The 22617-nt window shown below is 40.7% G+C and overlaps 1 protein-coding gene across 1 annotated transcript in view; it reads right to left on the reverse strand.

Annotated features, from left to right (window-relative positions):
- Positions 1-22617, reverse strand: part of sclt1 (sodium channel and clathrin linker 1) — a 25204-nt gene continuing 2587 nt past the window's right edge. The window contains exons 7-22 of the mRNA XM_034202429.1: positions 22230-22365; positions 20125-20247; positions 17412-17477; positions 13296-13366; positions 12545-12635; positions 12032-12123; positions 11353-11530; positions 11102-11200; positions 6797-6868; positions 6605-6679; positions 6331-6473; positions 5463-5655; positions 3050-3246; positions 1661-1739; positions 879-974; positions 1-319 (exon numbers count right to left, since the gene is read on the reverse strand). Coding sequence (XP_034058320.1) covers positions 260-319; positions 879-974; positions 1661-1739; positions 3050-3246; positions 5463-5655; positions 6331-6473; positions 6605-6679; positions 6797-6868; positions 11102-11200; positions 11353-11530; positions 12032-12123; positions 12545-12635; positions 13296-13366; positions 17412-17477; positions 20125-20247; positions 22230-22365 — 1771 coding nt within the window. The 3' untranslated portion in view covers positions 1-259. The remainder of the gene's footprint in view (positions 320-878; positions 975-1660; positions 1740-3049; positions 3247-5462; positions 5656-6330; positions 6474-6604; positions 6680-6796; positions 6869-11101; positions 11201-11352; positions 11531-12031; positions 12124-12544; positions 12636-13295; positions 13367-17411; positions 17478-20124; positions 20248-22229; positions 22366-22617) is intronic.

Below are 22617 nucleotides of genomic sequence, written 5' to 3' on the forward strand. Positions count from 1 at the left end.
TGTGTTTTTGAATAATGTTTATTTATTGTAACAAAGTTTATTTTTACATACTACACATGACACATCATACCCTTATAAATAACATTTACAAAATGTGGTATATTAGTGCACAAAACATGTTGCCATTTCACAAGGGCACAGACAACACAATTGCTGTCTTATGACTTTTGCACAAATGGTAATATCATATCTACAAATAGTGCAAATAAGCCCTAAAATCACACATGGTTATTTTCCTTGAGCAAAGGAACAGTTGCTGTTATAGAGTGTCTGGATCCACCATGGCTGTCTTTCTTCGCTGTGACACCAACATACTCAGCTGTTAAAAGACATCATTATTATAGAACAGTATTCAATAGATAACAAAGAGACTGAAAAAAAACAGATGTGTCTACGTTAGAGTCAAGAGGGAGAGGTAGAGTAAGTATTGCAATCTTTTACTTTTTTGTTACTTGAGTAAAAGTATACTAAAACAAATACTTAGTTACAAGTAAAAGTCCTGCATTCTAAATTGTACTCAAGTAAAAGAACAAAAGTATCAACATAAGTACTTAAAGTACTCATTATGTATATGTAGTATGGCCCATTACAGCATTATATATAAATACAAATGTCATTTTTGTAATGATTTGTTTATCTCTTGATGAGGGGTTTATTTGAATTATATAATTTACTGCTGGGTACCTTACATATGTAATAATATAATCATTACATATGTAATAATATAATCATATGTCCAAATGTATTACTTGATTTACATTTCGTACAATTTATCAAAATCTGCAAAGTATCTGAGGCTGAAAAATAAATGTAGTGGAATATAAAAGTACAACAATAAGTAATTAAGGAAATGTACTTAGTTGCAAGAGTTCCCATACCTGTTGTGTAGCAGTGGTGGCCTTTTGTTCAGATTGTGTCAGTCTTCTCTGGAGACGACTCGCCTTCTCTTGACACTCTGCTAGCTGCCTCTCATACTACACACACACACACACACACACACACACACACACACACACACACACACACACACACCACACACAATCACACACACACACACACACCACACACACACACACACAACACCACACACACACACACACACACACACCACACACAGCACACACACACACACACACACACCACACACACACACACACACACACACACACACACACACACCACACACACACACACACACACACACACACACACCACACACACACAACACACAACGTAACTGTGGGGCTTCTTTGGGAGTTTTCCCTGAGACAAATGTGTAATTTGTGATTTTATAAATTCTATTTTATTGATTGATTGATGACCAAAAACATGACTCACAGTACTATGCCAATGCAACTTCCTATCGTCCACACCACCCTGATTTCAAATATGTCTCATTCAAAAATAAATGTTTGACTGTTCAATCATCTGCTGAACTCCATAGCACCGACAACTTACATTTAAACTTTTCCCGACCGCCTTTCTTATGCTGCATGACACTTCCGATTATAAAAATAGTTTCTAGTCAAAAACATGAAGACGTAGCCTACGGGGATGGACACACATCTTAAATGTCCTTAAATATGTAAGAACTTCTCATCCTTCATGTCCCTTTACACCAAACTCTGGAAATCAGGCTGCAGGGTAGTGTATGTATTACCTCAGCAACAGTATTATGGTCTTTATCCAGCTGCATCTCCAGCTCATGTGAACGCTGCTTCTGCCGATTCAGCTCGCCTCTGAAATAGAGAGGAACAAAGAGTTGAAACCCTCTCACATCCATGGAAAAAAAATGTTCAATACATCTCAGGTAGTACAGTTGGTGCTGAGGGCGAATCAACTTTAAGTGGTAAGTCAATTTTGGTTTCAACTCCGATCAAAATCTTTATTGCTCCACTTTAGCTGTTGCTCGTTCTTTGATCCTGTGTTTGTGATCAAACTGATGAAGAACAGTCCTTGGGCAGTATCAGAACAAAGTACTGTATTGCACCTAAAAGAGTATTTTATTACATATTCTTTATTATATCAAACTGTATCATATAAAAAGGCATCAGAATAATTTGGCAGCCTGTCAGTTACCCGCCAGTTTCCAGTAGACTGCCTATCTTAGCATGCTTCAGTTTGTCTGGTTTCTTTGACGAGACACATTTTTCGGAGCACAATGGATCACATTATCTACACCCTGCAAAGTCACACTGACTGATAATGTTAGAGAAGGTTTTTTTCCCATCTATGTTCCCTTTACATTTTTGACCAGGAAGCCGGTGTTCTAGGCCTGACATTAGTGTCTTTCAACAGTAGCAGCAGACTGCGTTGAAAAGCAACAGGGAAGGCAGTGGTATACAAAACTGGATAACAGTCTTACCATGTCAGGATATTTTGTCAGAAAGGAAGCAAAATCTAAAATGAATTATTGATTTTGGTTTAGTAGTGTAGTGTCCGTTTACAGGAACTGCGCTATATATTGATGGCATTCAGCTTTGCCATGTATATTGATTGACAACAAAGGTTGTTTTTGTTTGCAGTCTTTTGAACAGAAGTGCCATTAGAACCCAGAAATGTTCAAATGTCAAACGTTTTTGATACTTAAGCACAGCATTGTTTCTATGGTGTTCCTTAAGGTCTTGTTGTCTTACTGTAGTATTTTAGAGGGATATTTGACAATGCATGTTATTGATTCTCTAACTGACAATTATTTTTACAATTATGACCAAAATATGTGTAACTAATTATATCAAACCAAAACACAATGTTTCATTGCAGGTTCTTGACTAGAACAACCGTTCCTCTCTGGATTTACCTTGACTTCAAAATACTAATGTTGGTTTATAAAGCACTGTATGGTTTCAGGCCAAAATACATTTCTGATCTTCTGCAACATTATGTACCATCCAGAACTCTCAGGTTGTCTGGGAAGGATCCGCTTTCTGTCCCTAGACGCAAAACCAGACATGGAGAAGCAGCGTTCAGTTATAACGCTCCGTACATCTGGGGAAAACGACCAGAAAACTCTGTGCCTTGCTTTACATCAATCGTAACAAGTCCTTACTTGAAGCCTGTCATTTTAGTCTCGAAGGCCTGAACAAGGTTCTTGGCCTCCTCCTTCCAGCGCTGGGTGCTTTTCTGCTGCGCCGCGAGGAGGCGCGTCAGGTCAGCGCAGGAGCTCCGGCTGCTATCTTCCAGCTCCTGCACGCGTGCGTCCAATCCCAGCTCCTTCAGGCTGTACTCCTGCTCCATCTGTACCAGCTGGGGGGGGGGGGGGGGGCAGCAGAGACACACAACTAGTTGTCAACTGCCATAGAGCTTGAAATAACTCCATGTAAAATAATATCATAAATGGCTATCAGAAAGACTAGCAAACTGTAGGCATTGAGTTATAAAACATGTGGGCATTTGCCAGAAAGTGATGGTCTAATTGAAATGATAGGAGTTGAATTAAGGGCATTGTAAGATCTAGGGGTTTTAAAACTTGAACAATACTCAAAACTACGGATATATCTGCTTCTACCGCATTCATTTTCTTTTAGCCATGAGGCTTGATGGATGCCAATGTTGGTCTGTTTGGTCCAGATTGAAATATGTAAAACTAGACTGACGGACGTGGACATTTTTCCCATACAGTCATGTTCTTGAGAGGATGAACCCTATTGACTGACATGATCTTCTGAATATCCTGTAACACAACTCGTGGATTAATATTCTCACTTATCCAACAAAAATCTATATTAAGTGTGTTTATGATATTTGGACTGATTGCCATTTATTACAGCCATTCATGTTCCCCAGAGGATACATTCTATTGACGTATGTGGTCCTCTGAATTATCCTGTGGCACCAACAGCAGGTCAATATTTTCACTTATCCCATAAAAATATATATATTTGGAATATTTACAGTTTTCACTCGCAGTCAGACAGCCCTTTCCAACAGCCTCCCAGAATCAATCAATCAAACACTGTTTATTTATATAGCCCAATGTCACAAATGTTACATTTGCCTCAGTGGACTTCACAGTTTGTACAGAATATCAGTATGACAATACGACACCCTCTGTCCTTAGACTCCAGATTTGCTTCTACATTGCCTCAAGCGGTTCGTTTTTCTTGTTTGATGGTGTGACATTGGTCCTCTTAAAGACCAAAGTCACACAATAAAAAAAGAACTGTTGTTTGGCAATGGAGTCTGGTGGCTTTGAGGGAGCCCCAATACGTTTCCTGTCATAGAATTCTGCAGACAGCATGGTAAAGCAGTGAAGTATAGCATACTCTAAAAATGATAGATTATTTTGTGCTGGCTCTCTCTTTTAGTTTGCTGCTGCCTTGTGTGTGGGAGGAAAATGACAAGTGCTTTACCGTAGAAGACTTACACCTTTTTTAACTTATTGTGAGTGTCTGAAGTTCACCATATTACACATTGAAGACTTTCAGTCCGTTTTAATTCTGTTTCTAGCAAGTACCCCTCTTCAAGCACTTTATTGAAGAGCCATAGTATATCGCTGGTATTCCCCAAAGCAGGCTCCATCCTCCACTCCGCTTATGTCCCTTCCACTCGCTTCATACTTCTTACATCCTCTGTAACAGGTAATCCATGTTCAACAATCTAATGGGCTAGCACTATTTTGACTTATTGCCCTGCAGATTTATTTCATAACCTTTCTGGTTTTCTTTACCAAAAGACCTAGCTTGACTCGTATTTATCTTTCATAAGTGTGAAGGCTGAAATTACAAGCACAATTAAAAAAAAAACATGTTTTAAGAATGTTATTGCGTTAATCTCTATAGTCCATGATTAATAGTGTTTAATGGCAAGTTTTAACAATAGCATTTGACTTGTATTCGTGGGGGGGGATAAAACAAACACACGTCTGGTGCTGTAAGAGAACAAATGTATTAGAAACTGGTAATAGAAATTAGAGGGTATTTTTTACTTCTGAATTATTGGCATGAAGTCCTAACAGTTCTTGACACTTAGCTAGCTTAGCCTCTTGGAGCTCACTATCCTCTCTTCTCTGCAATCAACAATGGGCGTTGAAGCTTCAACGCAGCTTCCCATTCACTTTGAATGGGGTGACGTCACGCTTTGCCGAACTGCATTGTGGTTCCGTCGCGGCGCTTTGCCTCCGTTGCTCGCTTCAAAAGTTGAGAAAAGTTCAACTTTTCAAGCTTCGACGGGAGCGTCAGCCAATCAAATCATATGCCAGTACAAGCTCTAGCCAATCAAACCGCGTGCTTGTGTCCGGGGCGGGAGATTCATGTGATTGGTTGTTGGTCGAGCTTCAGACACGCCCGCCAGCAAGCTTCAACGCACGCTGCCGTGTGGACGCTGCGTAAGTGTCTCTTAAAAGTGTTTGAAGGAAGTTGCTTGAACTCCAGAGCATTTCTGTTTATATAATATATAATTAACCTTTGTATCGTTTGTTGATTTTCTCTTCTGCGTACCTTGGTCCTTCACAATAAGTGTACCTGTTGTTTGGCCTTCTTTTGGACCAGCATGGTAGCCTTGCGCAGCTCATCCATCTCTTTGCGGAGCTGCAAGTTCTCTCTCTGCAGTTGCAGCCGCTCCTCGCTGACTCCGACACAGTCGTCCCGGGCCGAAACCAGAGAGCTCTGCAGGCGCTGCACTTCCTCCTGACACCGCAAGATCTCCTCACTGTAGCTGCACACAGGGCGAGAGATCACAGATCAATCAATCAATCACATTTGATTTATATAGCTTAATATCACAAATTTCCCTCAAGGGGGCTTTACAGCGCAGGACACCCTCTGTCTTAAAGAGGCCCTTTTATGCTTTTTTGGGGTTTCCCCTTGCCTGCAGTGTGTTTTATTGCACGGAAATCGTCTGCAAAGGCTTACTGCAAATCCCAAAAGTTCCCTCCAGAGGGAGTTTCTCTCCCACACAACCATCCCCCCCTGCCTGAAACGCCTCCATTGGACTCCTTTGCTTAATTATAATAACATAATGACATCACTATGTAACACTCACAATTCTATTGGCTAGCGCTCCAACACATTGTATGGGATAGGCTAATAGGAATCATCTCTAAGGGTTACAACAGGTAAACATGTCACAATAGAGTGCCACAGTGACGCATCCTCAGACCCGGAAGTAAGCTGCGCATGAGTTCCTTTATCAAAAACGCAATGCAATTTCTCCATAGGATTTTGGAAAATAGCTGGAAATAAGGTCTGTGGTTCACACACATCTAAGAGACGGTTCACACACATCTAAGAGACGGATCACGTTTTGTTCATATTGGCAGTAGATGGAGCCACATGGGCACCTGAATACCCCAGGATGCCAGAAGGAATATCAGTGGAGAGTTAAACTTACTCCATCTCCATCTTTTTTAGTCTGTTTTTGGTGCTCTGCAGAGTGAGACTCATGTCTTCCTTCATCCTCTCTGCATCTAGACACCTCTGGTGAAGAGCGTCAATCTTCCTGAACTCTGGTTCTGCACGCCCCTCTTTATACACCTGAAACAAAAACACCGCAGGCAGCATTAGAACAAGCGATAGACTCGCCTCAAGTCATTTTTAAAACCATATTATCCGCCCTCTAGCTAGCTCTAGCAGCTTTTTTCCTGCTGTTCCACTGAGACAGATACCTTCTCCAGCTCCTCTTCTACAGCTTTCCTCTCTCGTAGGGACCTTTCAATCTGAGACTCTTTATCCGCACACTCCTACAGAGAGGTGAAAAGAGAGTAGAAGAGTCAGAATGATAAAAAAAAAACCTGGTGAAGACTGAAAAAAGGATTTAGTGTAATGTTGAAAGAGATTTGTCCTTAATAGGCCCTTACAAGCTGCAGCGCAGACAGCTCCTCAGCCATACGGTGGATTTGGACGTTGCACTGCTTGCGCACATTATCCACCTGTAAGAGATAAAGGCACACAGTTCCAAAATGTGAAATGACTACTGGGATCTGGAAAGTGCTGTCACTTTATTCCTTTAGATAGACAGTTAGGTTTTATTAGACGAAAAATACGGTACTTGGTGGAAATTCAGTTTTGATTTTTTTTCAGGAATTCATTTTTACCTCCAATGTTCCAAGCAAGCATCTGCCTTTATTACCAAAGGAAGAAAAAACAGACGGATAGAGGAAGGGACAATAATGTGTGAAAAATGGTGTAAATACTTCAGAAAGAATATGTCAAATTGAAGTAGAGAGAATGTCAAAGGATATATGAAAAAATAAACAAGTCAAGGTGGAAATAATCTAGCATGAACCTCGGAAGGCATGAATTGACTTAAATTCACCATAAAAATGACTGAAAAATAGAGGGACAAAGGTCTAAAAGAATAGATAAATAATAGAATATAAATATAATATTTCTAAGAATGTGAAAGAGACAAATTAGTTAACATGAGCCACCACCTATGGTTTATTTAATTACATGTTATTTCCTTATGTGTAAGACGTTATATAAGCTGTGGGTTGTCGTGTATGCTCACCATGTCATCTCAATGTCCCTCTTTAGGTCAGACCATATGACACTACACATCGTCCCTTCTCACTTTGTCCACAATTATATTTAAAGAGGCCCCATTATGCTTTTTAGGGGGGTTTTAACCCAAACAATAATACATCTCAACACGGGGTGATCCAAATCATGCTCAGCATAATAACAATAACAAATGCTTAATGTATCATCCTAATTATAAATAATACAAATGAGCAAAATAGCTTCAACACCACAAATATATACAGTGCTCCATAACAGTACTAGTGGTCAAGACTCCACAATATGCTTTAGCTGAACAGTCTGAACCTGTATTTCGAGAAATGTCCACCCTCACCCATGCATTCAACTCTGCTAAATGGTCAATGTAATGCATTCACGTAGCACCTGTCCAGTCTTTGCGAACCCCAATGATTCTTCATACACCCATTGACACACATTCATAGAGAGGGAGCCATACAAGGTGCTACCTGCTCAGAGAGACTAACATTCACACACACTCATACAACATTAGCCATGCTATCGGGACTTATTTGGGGTCAGGTGTCCTGCACAAGGATGCATTAACATGTTGACAGCAGGGGCTGCGGATCCAATGATTGGCTTTCCGATTGGCGGAAAAAACTCCATTTGCTGATTCTCAGGTAAGTCTGAGGTCTGACTAACATCGTAAGCAGCTTTAGTGTTAATTCTCCATTACACTTTCATTTTCTTAAAACTTCAGGTTAAGATGAGTTGGAGAGGAGATTGCAAACGCCACAACATAGGTGTAATTCTAAAAAGTCAAGCAAATGATCAGTTACTCTATAAAATAACATTTTCTTTTGTAAAAATGGAATTCAGAGAACAAGATGACAGCCCCAGTTTGCCGCCCTACCAGGGCCTCATTAACAGGATTAAAGTTTAAGGACTTGATGGTGAAGACTCATTAATTGAGCATTACTCACAATGTCCCCGACTGAGGCAGGGGGAAAGAGTGTCTCTTTGCTTTTGGCTTCGTACATCAGTATGGGGTCGGGCCGCCCTGTTAGGCTAATTATATATCAAATATTCTGTGGTTTCTGTTATTTATTCAGGGATAAGTTTCTTTCAGAATTTAAGTATAGAGTTAACCAAGTATCCTGACAACAGTGAGTACTTTTGACTAATGATGAGACATCATCAGTCTGTTAAAGGCAGCAGATTGTAGTTGCAAACAGTAAGTGACATGTAGGGCATGTGATCAAATAAGCCAAAAGAGGGCGGCAGTGACCCGGAAGTTAGCCTAGCAATGGCTTCCTTGACTAAAAGCCAACGGGAGTTTTCCATTGGATTTTGGAATATTGCATGTCATAAGATCTTTGGCAAACACACGTCACCACCGCTAAGCTAAAGACACTAATGTTTTGCATGATGACGTTAAGTAGTCCATTTAGCCACTTGTTAGCAACTATCGCTTATTAAAGACACGTAAAAGCTACAGATGTGTTCACCAGTTGGGTATTCACTGAAATATGTTATGTTGCAGAACAAAGAAAGATCATTGTAAGCTTGTGTTCACCACAGACCTTATTTCGGGAATTTAACCGAAAACCCATTTAAAAATACATTGACTTCAAGACAAGAGAGCACGGAAGTGCTAAAATGCTCACTTTCGGGGTTTAGGACTCATTCCACTCATCTGAAATTATTGAATGGAGTTTAAATTAATCTCAAACAAAAAAAGCCCACCAATATTGTGGAACAGCCTTTTGCTACATAATGGTAAAAGATTTGTAGTGCGATTTGTCTAGTTGTCTGTTTGTAGTTGTGGGAATTATAAATTGTAGGGATGCTCCGATCGCCAATTTCGGGGCCGATTGCCGATCACCGATCGCCGGAATCAGTATCGGCCGATACCGATCGCCGATCCGATCGAGTGGGCGGGGCCTAAATGGAAGATTTAAACATCACTTTAAATCTTCCATTTAAAGTGATGTTTAAAACTCAGTTAATGGGGCTCATTCACTGGAGCTTCCACAAACAATCAACTTAATTATTACATTCAAATGAAGTACATTATTCAAGTTTACATTCACTTTGGATAATAACACGGGAGAAATGAGCGGAAGCGCTCTCTTTTCCTCTCTCCCTCTCTCTCTCTCTCTCTCTCTCCCCCTCTCTCTCTCTCTCTCCCCCCCTCTCTCTCTCTCTCTCTCCCCCCTCTCTCCCTCTCCTGACAGCCTGTCAGTATCTCATGCAGCTCACTGATCCAGTAATGAGTGACCCGACAATGAAGAATAAATATATGTATAATAACTAGTTTAGCTTGTTCCAGAGGTAGATAAAATAGCTAAGTGTGTTAGGTCTAACTCGTACGTCCACACAGCAGCTTTTCAAAAATCTTGAAAATCTTGGAGCTGGGCGTGTCTGAAAGCTTGGGGATTTTTTGCGAGCAACGAGACCAACAACCAATCACATGAATCTCCCGCCCCCGACATACAAAGCAAAAAAACCCGGGGATTTTATGCGAGCAATATATATATATATATAAACTCCCCAAACAGGCGAAAACCTACCAGTTTCACCCACTGTCTCTGCCACCTCCCTCCATGCCTGGTTCCTCCGGTTTGTATCCCGTTAATAGTTCTGGTCGTAAAGAACCGGGTGATTTACTACCGTAATTTCTCGTTTGGAATATGAGGAAATGAACTGCGGTCTGGTTCTCCCTGTGTGTGTGTTTCGCTGCGCTTACCTGTCCGGCGGGCGGAGCTGCAGGATTTCTGCTTCACACACGTTGCATACCGCTATTTTACTGTCTTTTTCGGACACCTTCAAATACTGCCAGACCGGTGAAGCCATGTTGGCGAGCTTGTTTTGCCGCACACAGAGAAAAGTGTCATGTATTTTACGTCATGCGATCGGCTCTCGCGATCGGCATGTTTAGAGAGCACCGATCGATCGGTAGAGAGTGAGTATCGGCCGATCTCGATCGGTGACCGATCTCGATCGGTGACCGATCGATCGGAGCATCCCTAATAAATTGGTTCAGTATTGTTTTCATATTTCAAAGAGAACATACTCTGCTACATACTACTTACATACTCTGCTCATTTTCAGGTTCATATTTGTATGTTGTGCTTCTACTGTGACATGTCTCCATGCTTTAAGGTTCAAAATGCTCTTTATTTTTCTCATACTTCCTGTGCTGCAGCTCCTCTTTTCACCCTCTGTCTGAAACCAGAGCCCAGTCTGCTCTGATTGGTTAGCATGTCGACTCGGTTGTGATTGATCGACCGTTTAGAGATGTTTTGGAAATGTTCCACTCCTTAACCTATCATGTCCAATGTGTTGGAGCGATAGGCAATATAAGTTATGTAGTGATGTCACTATGTTACAGAGGTAACAAAGGAATGTGATCGAGGCGTTTCATGCAGGGGGGGAGTGTGTGGGAGAGAAACTCCCTCTTGAGGAATCCTTTGGATTTTAGCCTTTGCAGACCATTTACATGCACAGGAACCTATATAAACACACTAAAGGAGAGCCCCAGAAAACATCATAGTGCCTCTTCAAGTTGAATGTATAGGGCTTTGCACTGTTTTGGGACCATGTTGGAAATTAAACCTTAACATTATCTATTACATCAATTGATCATTTGTAGTTAAAGCAATTCATCTCTAACACACCTCTTTCCTTGTGCGTACTGCAGCATCCTGGATTAACTGTTTGATGGCCTCCTTTGTCTTCTCCAGCTCATCTTTTTTCTGTTTCTCTCTTAACAGGACCTGACAGGAGAAGGTGAAGAAATGCACAGTTACACTTTCAGTCAGCAGGAGATGCATTGTCAGAGTATCTTGCAGCTCAACAGATTTTGAGGGAGGTTCAGCCAAAGAAAAAGACAACAGAAGAAGGGATGGTTACAGAAAGGAAGTGTCACCTGTTCCCTTTGCAATGTAGCCTCCTCAGCCACCTGAATGCTCTCTCTAACTTTGGCCAGGGCTTCGTACTTCTCCTCTTCCAGGGTGCTGCAGCGATTTTGAAGTTCCCCCACCTTTCTCTCCCACACAGTTTGATCCCTGCGAACCGCCTCAGCCTCCTGGGTGGCAGCTTGTAGTCTGGAAGAATATAGAAAAGTTAGAGAAAGGTAAGTACAAGCAGGGGGGAAGATAGGAATTGCTGCATGGCTCTTCAATACTGTCATTTGGACTGATTCAGAAATGCTTCGATTTGATGAAGAATGTGGTGTGTCTAAGAGAACTGTAAAACTCTTCTAGAATGAAGATTTTATACAATTGTGTCACTAGTTTCACAATGCTGCAATACAACTGTTTAATTGAGTGATTTTTGTCAATTTTGTATTGAAAGAACGTCGAAAAATGCTGATTTCAAATGAGTTTTCTTGCTTTTCTCTTTTTTCGCATCATTTTGAAAATATTTAAGCTATAAACTGACAAAGAAGGCATTTGAAGAAATCCCTTTGGAATTTAAGAAAGTGGGATGGACATTTTTATAAAAAAAAAGAAAGTTCCAATAGAAAATATAATGCGCATTCCACTTCCTCAAACATATGTTCTGTATTTTTCCAGAAAAAAAAACCCAGCAGAGGTTTTCCTCACCTGGCCTCCAGCTGGCTCAGGGCTGCCTGAAGCTGCTGGAGCCGTCTGTCTGCTGCGTCCTCTCGACCCTGAGCCTCTGCCACATCTTCCTCCTAAATGTATACACATAAAACACATACATTTTGTTCTCAATTACCCGGAACAATTCTTTGACAAACATTTTTTGGAGGATATTGGTAAAAGGTAGCCACAATATCCTAAAAGTGATGCCCGAATGCAAAAAACAAACAACATAAAATCAGATAAATGTTTTAATAAGTATGAAACAAAAGCAACTGCTGTTTCAATTGAATTCATATCACTGTATAGTATACTAAAGCTAGGTTCAGTCAACAGCTAGAGAAAATAAATGAACCATTAAGTGCCATTACTTGGAATAGATTACAGTTACAACAATTTGATTAAACACAAAAAATGACATTGTTTTAAAGATTTTACAAACGTTTTAGGTGCTTTACAACTCTGGAAATGCTGAATATATTGATATTCTGTGCATGTTTTATCTCCTCTCACCCGTCTCTGCATTTGGTCCTGGAAACTCTGCAGCACTTTGGTCATCTCATCCACTTTGGCTGTGGCCGTCCTCAGCTCAGCCTTGGACTGCCTACACCGGCATGACAGAGAGACAGAAACAGTTAAAGCACCAAGACAACCTGACGGCCATCTTGAATTTATAGTGCCCTTATTTGGTTATTAAAACATTGTTTACATTTAAGAAAATGCACTGTTTTTGGATGTGACAAATGATATAATGCAACATGTTAACTTCTTAGCTATGGAGGTGTTCACAGATGGATTTAGTTTGCTTTTTAACAGAGAGTCATAATGCTAAGCTAAGTTAACAGGCTGCTGACTATAGCTTCAAGCGTATTTTATAAACATTTCAAACTATTCCTTTAAATTAGATGCTTAACCAAAATGAAAATAAACAGCAAGTACAGCTGCAACCATTGTTTGGTTGAAATAAAAAAGACCACCAATTGTTTGCAAAAATCAATTAATAGTTCATATTCGACGCAACCTTGGACTTTGATAAACTGGGATGAATATTTCTATTTGACGAAAGCCTTTTATGTAAAAAAGAAACGATAACAAATCGTGCAGATTTAACTTTTCTGTAACAACATGGCTTTGAGCCATGGGTAAGACTGCTTCAAGGCCAAGTAATGTTGAATCCTGCATCAATTTGTTTTTCCTATAGTAACAATACCCTACTTCTGAGAGAATGTGTCAGCCATGTTGAATCTCTGATGTATTTGGTTACCTGTGTTGGCTGTGTAGATCCTCCATCTCTGTGCTCTGCTCCGTCACAGTCTTCAGAAACTGTTGGTTAGTCTGTGTGTGGCAAGAGAGACAAGAATGCCATTTGTGTGGCATGACTCCAAACACACACACACACCCCAACTTTATCCCAAAACTAACTTTCTCCTTTATCTCACAATTATTTATGTCCTTTTAGAACACACCCTAAGGAGACCCTGTCGGTCATTCATGGCTCACAAAGGATCCACACATAGAGACTGAGGGGAAAAAAGGCTGCTGGTTTCAGAAGTCAGAGAAGGGAAGCCCAAGGCATACCCTCATTAAAAATGCATCAGAGGGATATAGTATTACCCTCTCCTCACACATTGTTTTGTGTCCAATGTAAGCACCAAGAACCCATGTGTGAGGGTATCGGTTTGTGTGTAAATAAAGAAACTCAAGCAACACTAAGCCTGTCAGATAACTACTGCAAAAGAGAGCCTTATAGTTTGACGCAGAGTGTATTTTCAGGTTCATATTTGTATTTTGTGCCTCTACTGTGACATGTTTACATGCTTTGATGTTCAAGAAGGTCTTTAATTTTCTCAAACTACCTGTGCTGCAGCACCTCTTTTCACCCTCTGTCTGAAACCAGAGCCCAGTCTGCTCTGATTGGTTAGCTAGCAAGATCTGTTGTGGTTGGTCAACCACCTAGAGAGGTCCCTTAGTCTATCATGTACAATGTGTTGGAGCACTAGCCAATAGAAGCCAAGTGTTACATAGTGATGACACTATGTTATAATAATACATTCAATTATATAGTGCTTTTCTACAGCTCAAAGATGCTTTACAGTATGAGGGAGGGTAGACAAACAAGGACAGGCAAAAAAATAAATTAAAAAATAAATTAAAATAAAATAAACAGAAAAGGCAGTCAAGTTGATTGAGAGGGGGGGGAGCTTATGGGTAGACAGAGTTGAAGAGATGGGTTTTGAGGCAGGACTGAAAGACTGTGAGGGACTCAGAGTCACGAAGATCTTGGGGGAGGGAATTCCAGAGCCTAGGAGCTGCCACTGAGAAGGCTCTGTCCCCAAAGCTGCAGAGTGTGGATGTGGGAATGGATAGGAGTCCGGCTGCGGTGGATCTGAGGGACTGTGGGGGTTGAGAGGGGGTGAGAATGTTTGTGAGATAAGGGGGGGCCAGATGGTGGAGTGCTTTGTAGGTGAGGACCAGAATTTTGTAGTTGATGCGATGGGAGACAGGAAGCCAGTGGAGGTCTTTGAGGACTGGGGTGATGTGATGCCATGATTTGGTATGCGTGAGGAGACGGGCAGCTGCATTTTGAACCCGTTGGAGTCTGTTGAGGGATGTAGTGCTGATGCCGTAAAGAAGTGAATTGCAGTAGTCAAGGCGGGACGAAATTAAGGCGTGGATTAGTCGTTCGGCTGCAGGGCGGGTGAGAGAGGGTCGGATTTTTGCAATATTGCAGAGGTGCAAAAATTAGGTTTTGACAGTTTGGCAGATGTGAGGTTCGAGGGAGAGGGTGGGGTCAAAGATTACGCCAAGGTTGCGTGCCTGATTGGAGGCGGAAACAATGGTGCCATCGATGGTGAGTGTTATGTTAGTGACCTTGCTGAGGGTGGATTTGGAGCCGATTAGGAGGAGTTCTGTTTGTTGCTGTTCAGTTTCAGGTTATGTTGCATCCAAGTTTTTATAGCTGTCAGACAGGAGTCGATGTGGGTAAGGGGTGGGTTATGGAGGGATTTGGTGCTGAGGTAGATCTGAGTGTCATCAGCATAGCAGTGGAAGTCCAGGTTGAAGTGGCGGAGTATCTGACCGAGGGGGAGGATGTAAATGATGAAGAGGAGGGGACCAAGTACTGATCCTTGAGGAATGCCTTGGGTGACTGAGGCTGTGGCAGAGGAGTGGTTGGGGAGGGAGATGAAGTGGGATCGTTCAGTGAGTTAGGACTAGGGTTGCAAAATCCTTGGAATTTTCAAAGATGGAAACTTTCCACGGGAATTAACAGGAATTTATGGGAATAAACTGGGAATTTTCAAAATGTAAGGTTGGCTCTTAGGGAACTTAAATATAGTTGGGGAAAGTATATTTTAGCATAATCTTGACTAAAACAAACCGATACCATTCAAGTACACTTGAATATCCATGCCATAGCACACTGCTTACTGCATGGCTATTGAGACCACACAAAGGTTCGCAACAGCCTCACAAATGTGAGAGTGGAAAAACTGGTTGGCATTCGGGCAAACCTAAGGCTCTCTGAGCCTGACACAGTGCCATCCTCAACAAGGCTGGACAGTGACACTGAAGAGGAAGACTCAGAGTTGGATGTTGTTGATGAGGCCCAGGAAGAGCCCGTTGACTGAAAGGGTTTAGCAAAAATGTAGAGGATCGCTTGAAGGAAGATTTGCATGTTTAATGGGACTTTTTGGAGGGAGAAGGGCTCTTTTCATTTAACATTTTGAATGGGACTTTGTGGGGATTTTTAGATGGGAGGTGCATTTTTGTTCATTTTTTAATGAGTAGAGTTGGGGGAGATGAGTAATATTTAACTCAACATTCCTGTTTTCGTTCTTCAATGAAACAAATAATTGTCATGTCATGTCTGTTTGTTTAATTTTGCATCGAATATTTCCAAAATTCCCCAGCTTAACTTCCCATGGAAACTTTCCGGAAACGTTCCGCCCCTGTGCAACCCTAGGTAGGACTGGAGCCATCTGAGTGCAATACCTTCAATACCAATGTCCCCGAGTCGGGTGAGCAGGATGTTATGGCTCACGGTATCGAAGGCTGCACTCAGCTCGAGGAGGATGAGAATATTGAAGGAACCAGTGTCAGCAGATGTGAGGTGGTCGTTGAGGACTTTGACAAGTGCAGTTTCTGTACTGTGGTGAGGACAAAATCCAGACTGAATGGGTTCGTAAAGCTGGTTGCTTTTGAGATGGCAGTGGATTTGTTTGGCTACAATGCGTTCAAGAGTTTTTGAGAGGAATGGTAGGTTGGAGATGGGGTAAATTAGTGAGGGAGGAGGGATCAAGACCGCGTTGAGGATTGGAGTAACGGTAATCCAACAGTAATCCAACAGGATTGGAGTAATTTATGTAAGTAAACAAAGGAGTAAAGTCGAGGCGTTTAAGGCAGGGGGGGGGGATAGCAACTCCCTCTGGGATTTTAGCCTTTGCAGACCATTTACATGCACCAAAAACCTATATAACAGACAGGAAAGGGTAGAGATTAATAGGGCATCCACATCTAGTTAATGTTTAAAAAGCTAATCAAACTAGAAAAAATTATCGAACACTGCATTTACATTTTGATTAAAAACCTGAAACTACTTTGCCATTGTTATAATGTCTATCGTATCATATGTTTGTATTTTCTTTTCTTGTAGTAGAATTGTTTATCAGTGTTTTCTAACTTAATCTGTGTATTTTATATTGTGTTTGCATTAGATACTGTATGGATATATACCCCTTCTGCTGTTCATTAATATCTAATCACGATGTATGTTTATTTTTAAATGTTATTTTATTATTTGGGATGGTTAAAACTAATCTAATTAGGGAGGACTAAGCTGCTTAAACAGGCCTCCTATCTCACATCTCTTTCATTTTTTCTGTAATATATGTATATATAATTCTTTTTTTATCACTTAATGAGGTTAGTGGAGAGTGGAAGGAGGTTTTGGCTGAATTAGTTTGCTCTAGTTTAACACATTTACTTTGTTTTCCCTGTAAAGAAAAATGAACATGAACACAACAATGTATTCCAAATGTTTGAACTGAGACTCATGCTGTATTTGCCATTATTTGTTCAATGCTTTGGCAGCACATACGTTATTATGGTCATGCCAAAAATAAAAAATGTAATTTGAGAGAAAGAGAGAAGTGCATAAGGAAACAGTATGTGCTGGAAGTTAGAGGATTACCTAGCGAGCTGACAGTCCATTACACAGCTGAGACAGTTCTGGCCAACTACCAGAGGGATTTAGACTCACTGAGTTACACGATTCATTATTAAAGCAGGGGGTTCATTTCGGAGGAGTGCACAGCATTTCGATCCCACGGCTAATTAGGAGGCACCGATTCAAACACGCTTTTAATTAACCGTCACTTACCGATTCCAGGTTCTGATTGGCCACTTGAAGTTTGTGTGTGTGCTGCTGGAACTGAACAAGCTGATCCTGTGAAATAGGGGCGAAAAAACGAGTAAGAAGAAGAATAGGCACTCAATAAAACCTAACTGCTTGTAATTACCTTGTGCTTATAATGAGCATTAACTGAGGCCAAACTGCTCTAATTAACCTTATTTCTACCTGAATTGCTCCACCTAGTGGTGGAAGCCTGATGTGCTGCTAGTGTGCTGCTGCTGAATGCTCATGTGTCAATAACTGCACCTTAAGGCCCTGACACACCAACCCGATTTTAGGAGTCAGAGGCCGCCAGAGGCAGTCGGGCATTCGCGGCGCCCTACTCAGGTTGGTGTGTCCCGCACCGTTGTCTCTTTACGGCAAATTTTCACACCTCCCGTGGCCTCCCGCCTTTCTTTGGCCAAAGAAATCACTCTGATTGGCTGTTCAGCTTAGCGAATCAGTGCATGAGAAGCGAAGCGGAAGTGAGGGACCAAAACAAACGATTAAGAAGGCACACACAGACAGACAGAGCTTGTGGCCGTTTCTCAATCGCAAGGATGCTGGCTTGGTAGTCGCGTACTTCCAAGTCACTTCCTTCAGAAACGAAGCAAGTATGCTTCCAAGCCACGGCTTCGGAAAACGAAGAACAATGGAACAGGCTAACAAGTGTGCCACTCTCTCGAACGGTTTCAACATAAACTGTACCGAAAATAAATACCTCACGATGTCTATCTAATTATGAACTTGCTTTACTTTCACGGAACACATTTTTGGTGATAACAAACAAATGTAACAAAGTAACATATTTACCAACACATGTTCTACGCCACTACATACTTACATTTAAATGTGTGCTGCGTCGGTTCAGCCATTCTCCGCAAGGGTTTTTGAAATTGGTCCGTGCGCAAAGCATTGTGGGGATTTTAAGGACGCAAAGTCTACCCATGTGCAGCCTCGAAATTTTCCCCAAACCAAGGATGCGGCCTCGTGGAATTCCAAGTATGCTGGAGATTGGAACAGTCCTTCGGTTGCACTCGATGACGTAGCATCCTTGAAATATTGGCTTGGAAGCCAGTATCCTCGAGATTGAGAAACGGCCCCTGTCTACCACTGTTCATTTACCTATTGTGAGCATCACATGGAAATGTACATTTTGCAAGATGTGGCCATTACTCAGATGGGTGTTTCTGTCTGCCCCTCTATTCTTTCTCCCATTATCCTCCACAATCTGCCTAGAAGTATTTTAACGTTGTAGCTGTTCAAGATGGTCATTTTAAAATGTGTTAAAAATATACTGTTAGTAGTTAAACCAATAATAATGTACGGCTGCAACTGACAGTTATGTAGGCACATTTTGTATTAACGCTGTGTGATTAAAAGAATAAACACAAATAGCAGGATAGGCAATACAACACTTTATTTCGTACATTGATACTACAGCCATTGATAACACAGCATTAGACATATTTGGCTTTTTTTTTTATTGTATTACACACTATTTTTATCGTATTGTATTTTTGTCGATTGTTTACATTGTACAGTTCTTTAGACATATTTGCTATATCTTATCCCACTGAAAAGGCACTGCACCGACACCGTTAAAATATTGGCATAGTTCATCCCTGTGCTGCTTGGCTCGAGATGGAATATTGGTGCTGTTTGGCAGGGTGGCCTGCCGTAGTCCAGGGTCTTGTCTTATCTTCCTGGGACAGCTCTCGACACAGGTTCGGGAAAGCCCCCTAAGCTTCTCGCTGTAGTATCCATGTTTTCACCCATTTAGTGCGGTTTCTCCTGATTTTTCAGTACCGTACGATACATGTTTCCGATTGACGAGAGAGAGTGAAAATGGAACCCAGACGCTATTTGTTGTTTGTTTATATCACGCAGTCTGTTCTTCTTCTCTCGGTGTATAACGCAGTCTGTCTTCCGGTTGTTGCCTCTTTTGAATGACGAATACACACTACCGCTGCCTGCTGGTAAGGACAGTTATTGCCACTCGTCGACTGAAGTCTTTGCGGTGTGTTCGTAGGCGGGCGACGTAGCCGACGCAGGCGACGTAGCGGACGTAAAAGTCGGGACGCCTTCGGTACGCGTTCTTTGGTCTGTGTAAAAGGTTGGTGTGTCGCGGCCTTTAGGGAAACAACTCATCACCCCTTTTTTTTTAATCTTTGTGGACTGCCAAAACTTGTTTGACATTATTTATGTAAAACATATTTTATGTTTTGTGATCATTTTTTCTGCTGTACCGAAAACGTACCGAACCGTGACCTAAAAACCGAGGTACGTACCGAACCGAAATGTTTGTGAACCGTTACACCCCTAGTTTAAGTAAATAATATTCTTGTTTTTTGTAAATTGTTCATAAATAAGTAAATTACATGTATGTATCTTACGTTTCGTATGTATCATAATGATTTTCTTTACCTTATTAGAGCCCTTAAATTAATGAAAAAAAAGAATCCAGCACAATTGTTTAGGATAACAAAATAATAGGATTTATTTAAAAAGTATAGCCATTTGATGCATTTATTTAAATGTAGAGATCTTTTTACATTGTATATGTTTATGTCATCTATGTTTGATATGTTCATTCCTGTCTTCTGTATGCTTCTGTCCCTGCTATTTTATTGTAAAATATCTTAAAGCCATGTTATTTTGTACATTCATTTTTTATACAAAATGATATAAATAACTGCACCTTGAGCTGTTGTCTCTGAGCACCGTGGATCTGTCCGTCAGTGACGGTCTTCTGGAAGGTCTGCTGGAGGCGATCCAGCTCCTGGGCGGCCGTGTGCCCCAGCTCCATGGCCTGCACACGCTCCTAATCAAATACAAGCAAAAATATGTATGTTAAAAACTAAAATTGCTCTCTTACTATGGATTACATCCCTGCAAGGCAAGTTCATTTATATAGCAACGCAACCAAGTAACAAAAAATCATCAAAAGCATTGAGACAAAGTGCAACAAAATCACATTAGAAAATGTAATATTGTAAATCTAAATACAAAATTATATTTCATCGTAAGATATACAAAGTTTTTTTTTATTTAATAAAAGGCAGTGGCTAATTGAAAAGTCCTACTGATTTAAAAAAAGGTGTGATCTGCAGTTGTGGAGCATAATAACTAAACTTCTCCAATCATGTGCATTCAGAAAAGGGGATCAAGTGTAGAGCAGACACTAGCGGCATTTAAAACAGCTAGAATCTGTAAAAAGAGAACTGCTTCAAAGTTATTTTTGTTGTGTCCTGTCCGCAAGTGAGTGAGTCACCACTAAATGAAATAGCTGTCCTGTGTAGAGCCATTGGGGACAGATGTTGTTGTTGTTGTAATAGCTCTGGTCAGTAAGCCCGAGGTCACTATTTAACAAAGCATTAATGTTTTGTTTTTCGTAGCTACACATTGAAAATACACTATATAAAACATTTAAATAGGACGGTTTAAAGTGGTTCCTTTCTTCGGCTAGGTATGACCAGCAGTTTCTGAAAGCAAACGTTAGGTTAATACACCTACTACTGAATCATGTCGTTGTCTCTACTTGTGCTACCTATAGAAGTATTTGGAACGTGAATATAGTAACTGTGATGTCACCCATGGCATTGTGAAGTAACATTTTCAAGCCTTGAGTCTGTTTTTCTGGCCATTGCCATCTCGTTTTGTTGGAGCAAGAAGTGACCATATTTGGAAAACAGGGTGGAGCTAGGAGGCATCTTTCCTCGTTGACAGGTCGCAGTGGGACCATCATTTACACAAATAAACATGCTGTTTTTCTTTACTTCAAACTCTAAACTTTAACCTCTTTAGAAAATGTTAACTAAGGGAATAAATGAAGTAAGAAGTTGGGTCTATTTTTCGTAGTCTTCTATAAAACCTGACTTGATATATGGCCCCCTGCTGGCCAATTTAAAGGTATGCATGTTTAACACACTACTGCATTGGCTTCACTTTTCAATCTAGCGTCTACGTCAAATTATTTTTACAGTATTTGGCGCCACTGTAACATTAGTTATTTGTTTCAAATAAATGCTTGACCGTAGTTTGTGTATGGGATAATGTGCAGCGAGGCGGTCATTACTAAATAAAACACAGACAGAGAGCCCACACTGTGGTACTGTTAATGTTGACTTCCTGTCTGTCTTCTTCTGACGTCCAGTGCTCTGTCTTTTAACCTCTTCCGTATCCACAAATATAAAAATTAAAATTCCCAAACTATTCCAGTGTTTTCAGATGGAGCAATCTAGTGTTTGCTGTCCACAGCTGATCAACCAGACTTTTTTCTGCACATTTTCCCTTGATCCTCCTTATCAATGGTCATGTTCTCACTAGCACCGATAGCGAAAAATAACAAACCTCTGGAATGCCTAAATTGACAAATCAAGTATTTACCATGTAATAATTACATTTGTTTTCCTTAAAGATTTCATTGTGCTATTTGGGTGTATAATGTGAGGGGTTTTTTTTGTATTGATTTTTTAGTTTTGGGATCTGATTGTTTTTTTGAGGGTGCAAGATGGAAGTGGGCGCATTCTGATCCAGAGGTCAGAGGTTAAATCCCTGCCCCTGCAGTTTACATAATGAAGTGTCCTTGGTATAGAGTGAATGGTATAGAGGTACAAAGATACACTCTGGTTTAATTGTCTTCTTATTTAACAATTTATATTTAAGTATCATATAAAAACACATTATCTCTCGACTGAATGCACAGAGATGAAAACATATTACCTTAGTTTTTCTCTTTTGGCAAAACAGCAAACAAATGTGGACTTACTCCTCTTATGTTTGGATATAAGGACGTATGCAGACCTGTTCACAGAGCTGGAGCTGCTCCTGCAGGTTTCTGATGACCGCTTCCTCCTCCAGCGTGCCGCTCTCCACTCCTGAAGCCACCGGCAGGACATGAAGCTGCTTCTCGACCGACTCCCTCAGCTCTGCATGCAGCCTGGCAACAGGAGAAAGGTCATATTAAAAAATATGTAATTAGATAAAGTTCATGATCTAAAAAAGAATACCAAACCTTAATTAAAGTCCACAAACCACACTTTATTTGCCTGTAAAATGGAGATAAATATAACAAGTTAAAGTAAATGTCTTATAAAAGACAAAGCAAAATATAGAAATACAAATAGTGTATAAAGTGCTAAGTAAAAAAGTGCACATTGTACTACAATACTACTAACTAAATGTTTTTGTG

Source organism: Gymnodraco acuticeps, unplaced genomic scaffold (assembly GCF_902827175.1).
Source record: "Gymnodraco acuticeps unplaced genomic scaffold, fGymAcu1.1, whole genome shotgun sequence".
Taxonomy (NCBI): domain Eukaryota; kingdom Metazoa; phylum Chordata; class Actinopteri; order Perciformes; family Bathydraconidae; genus Gymnodraco; species Gymnodraco acuticeps.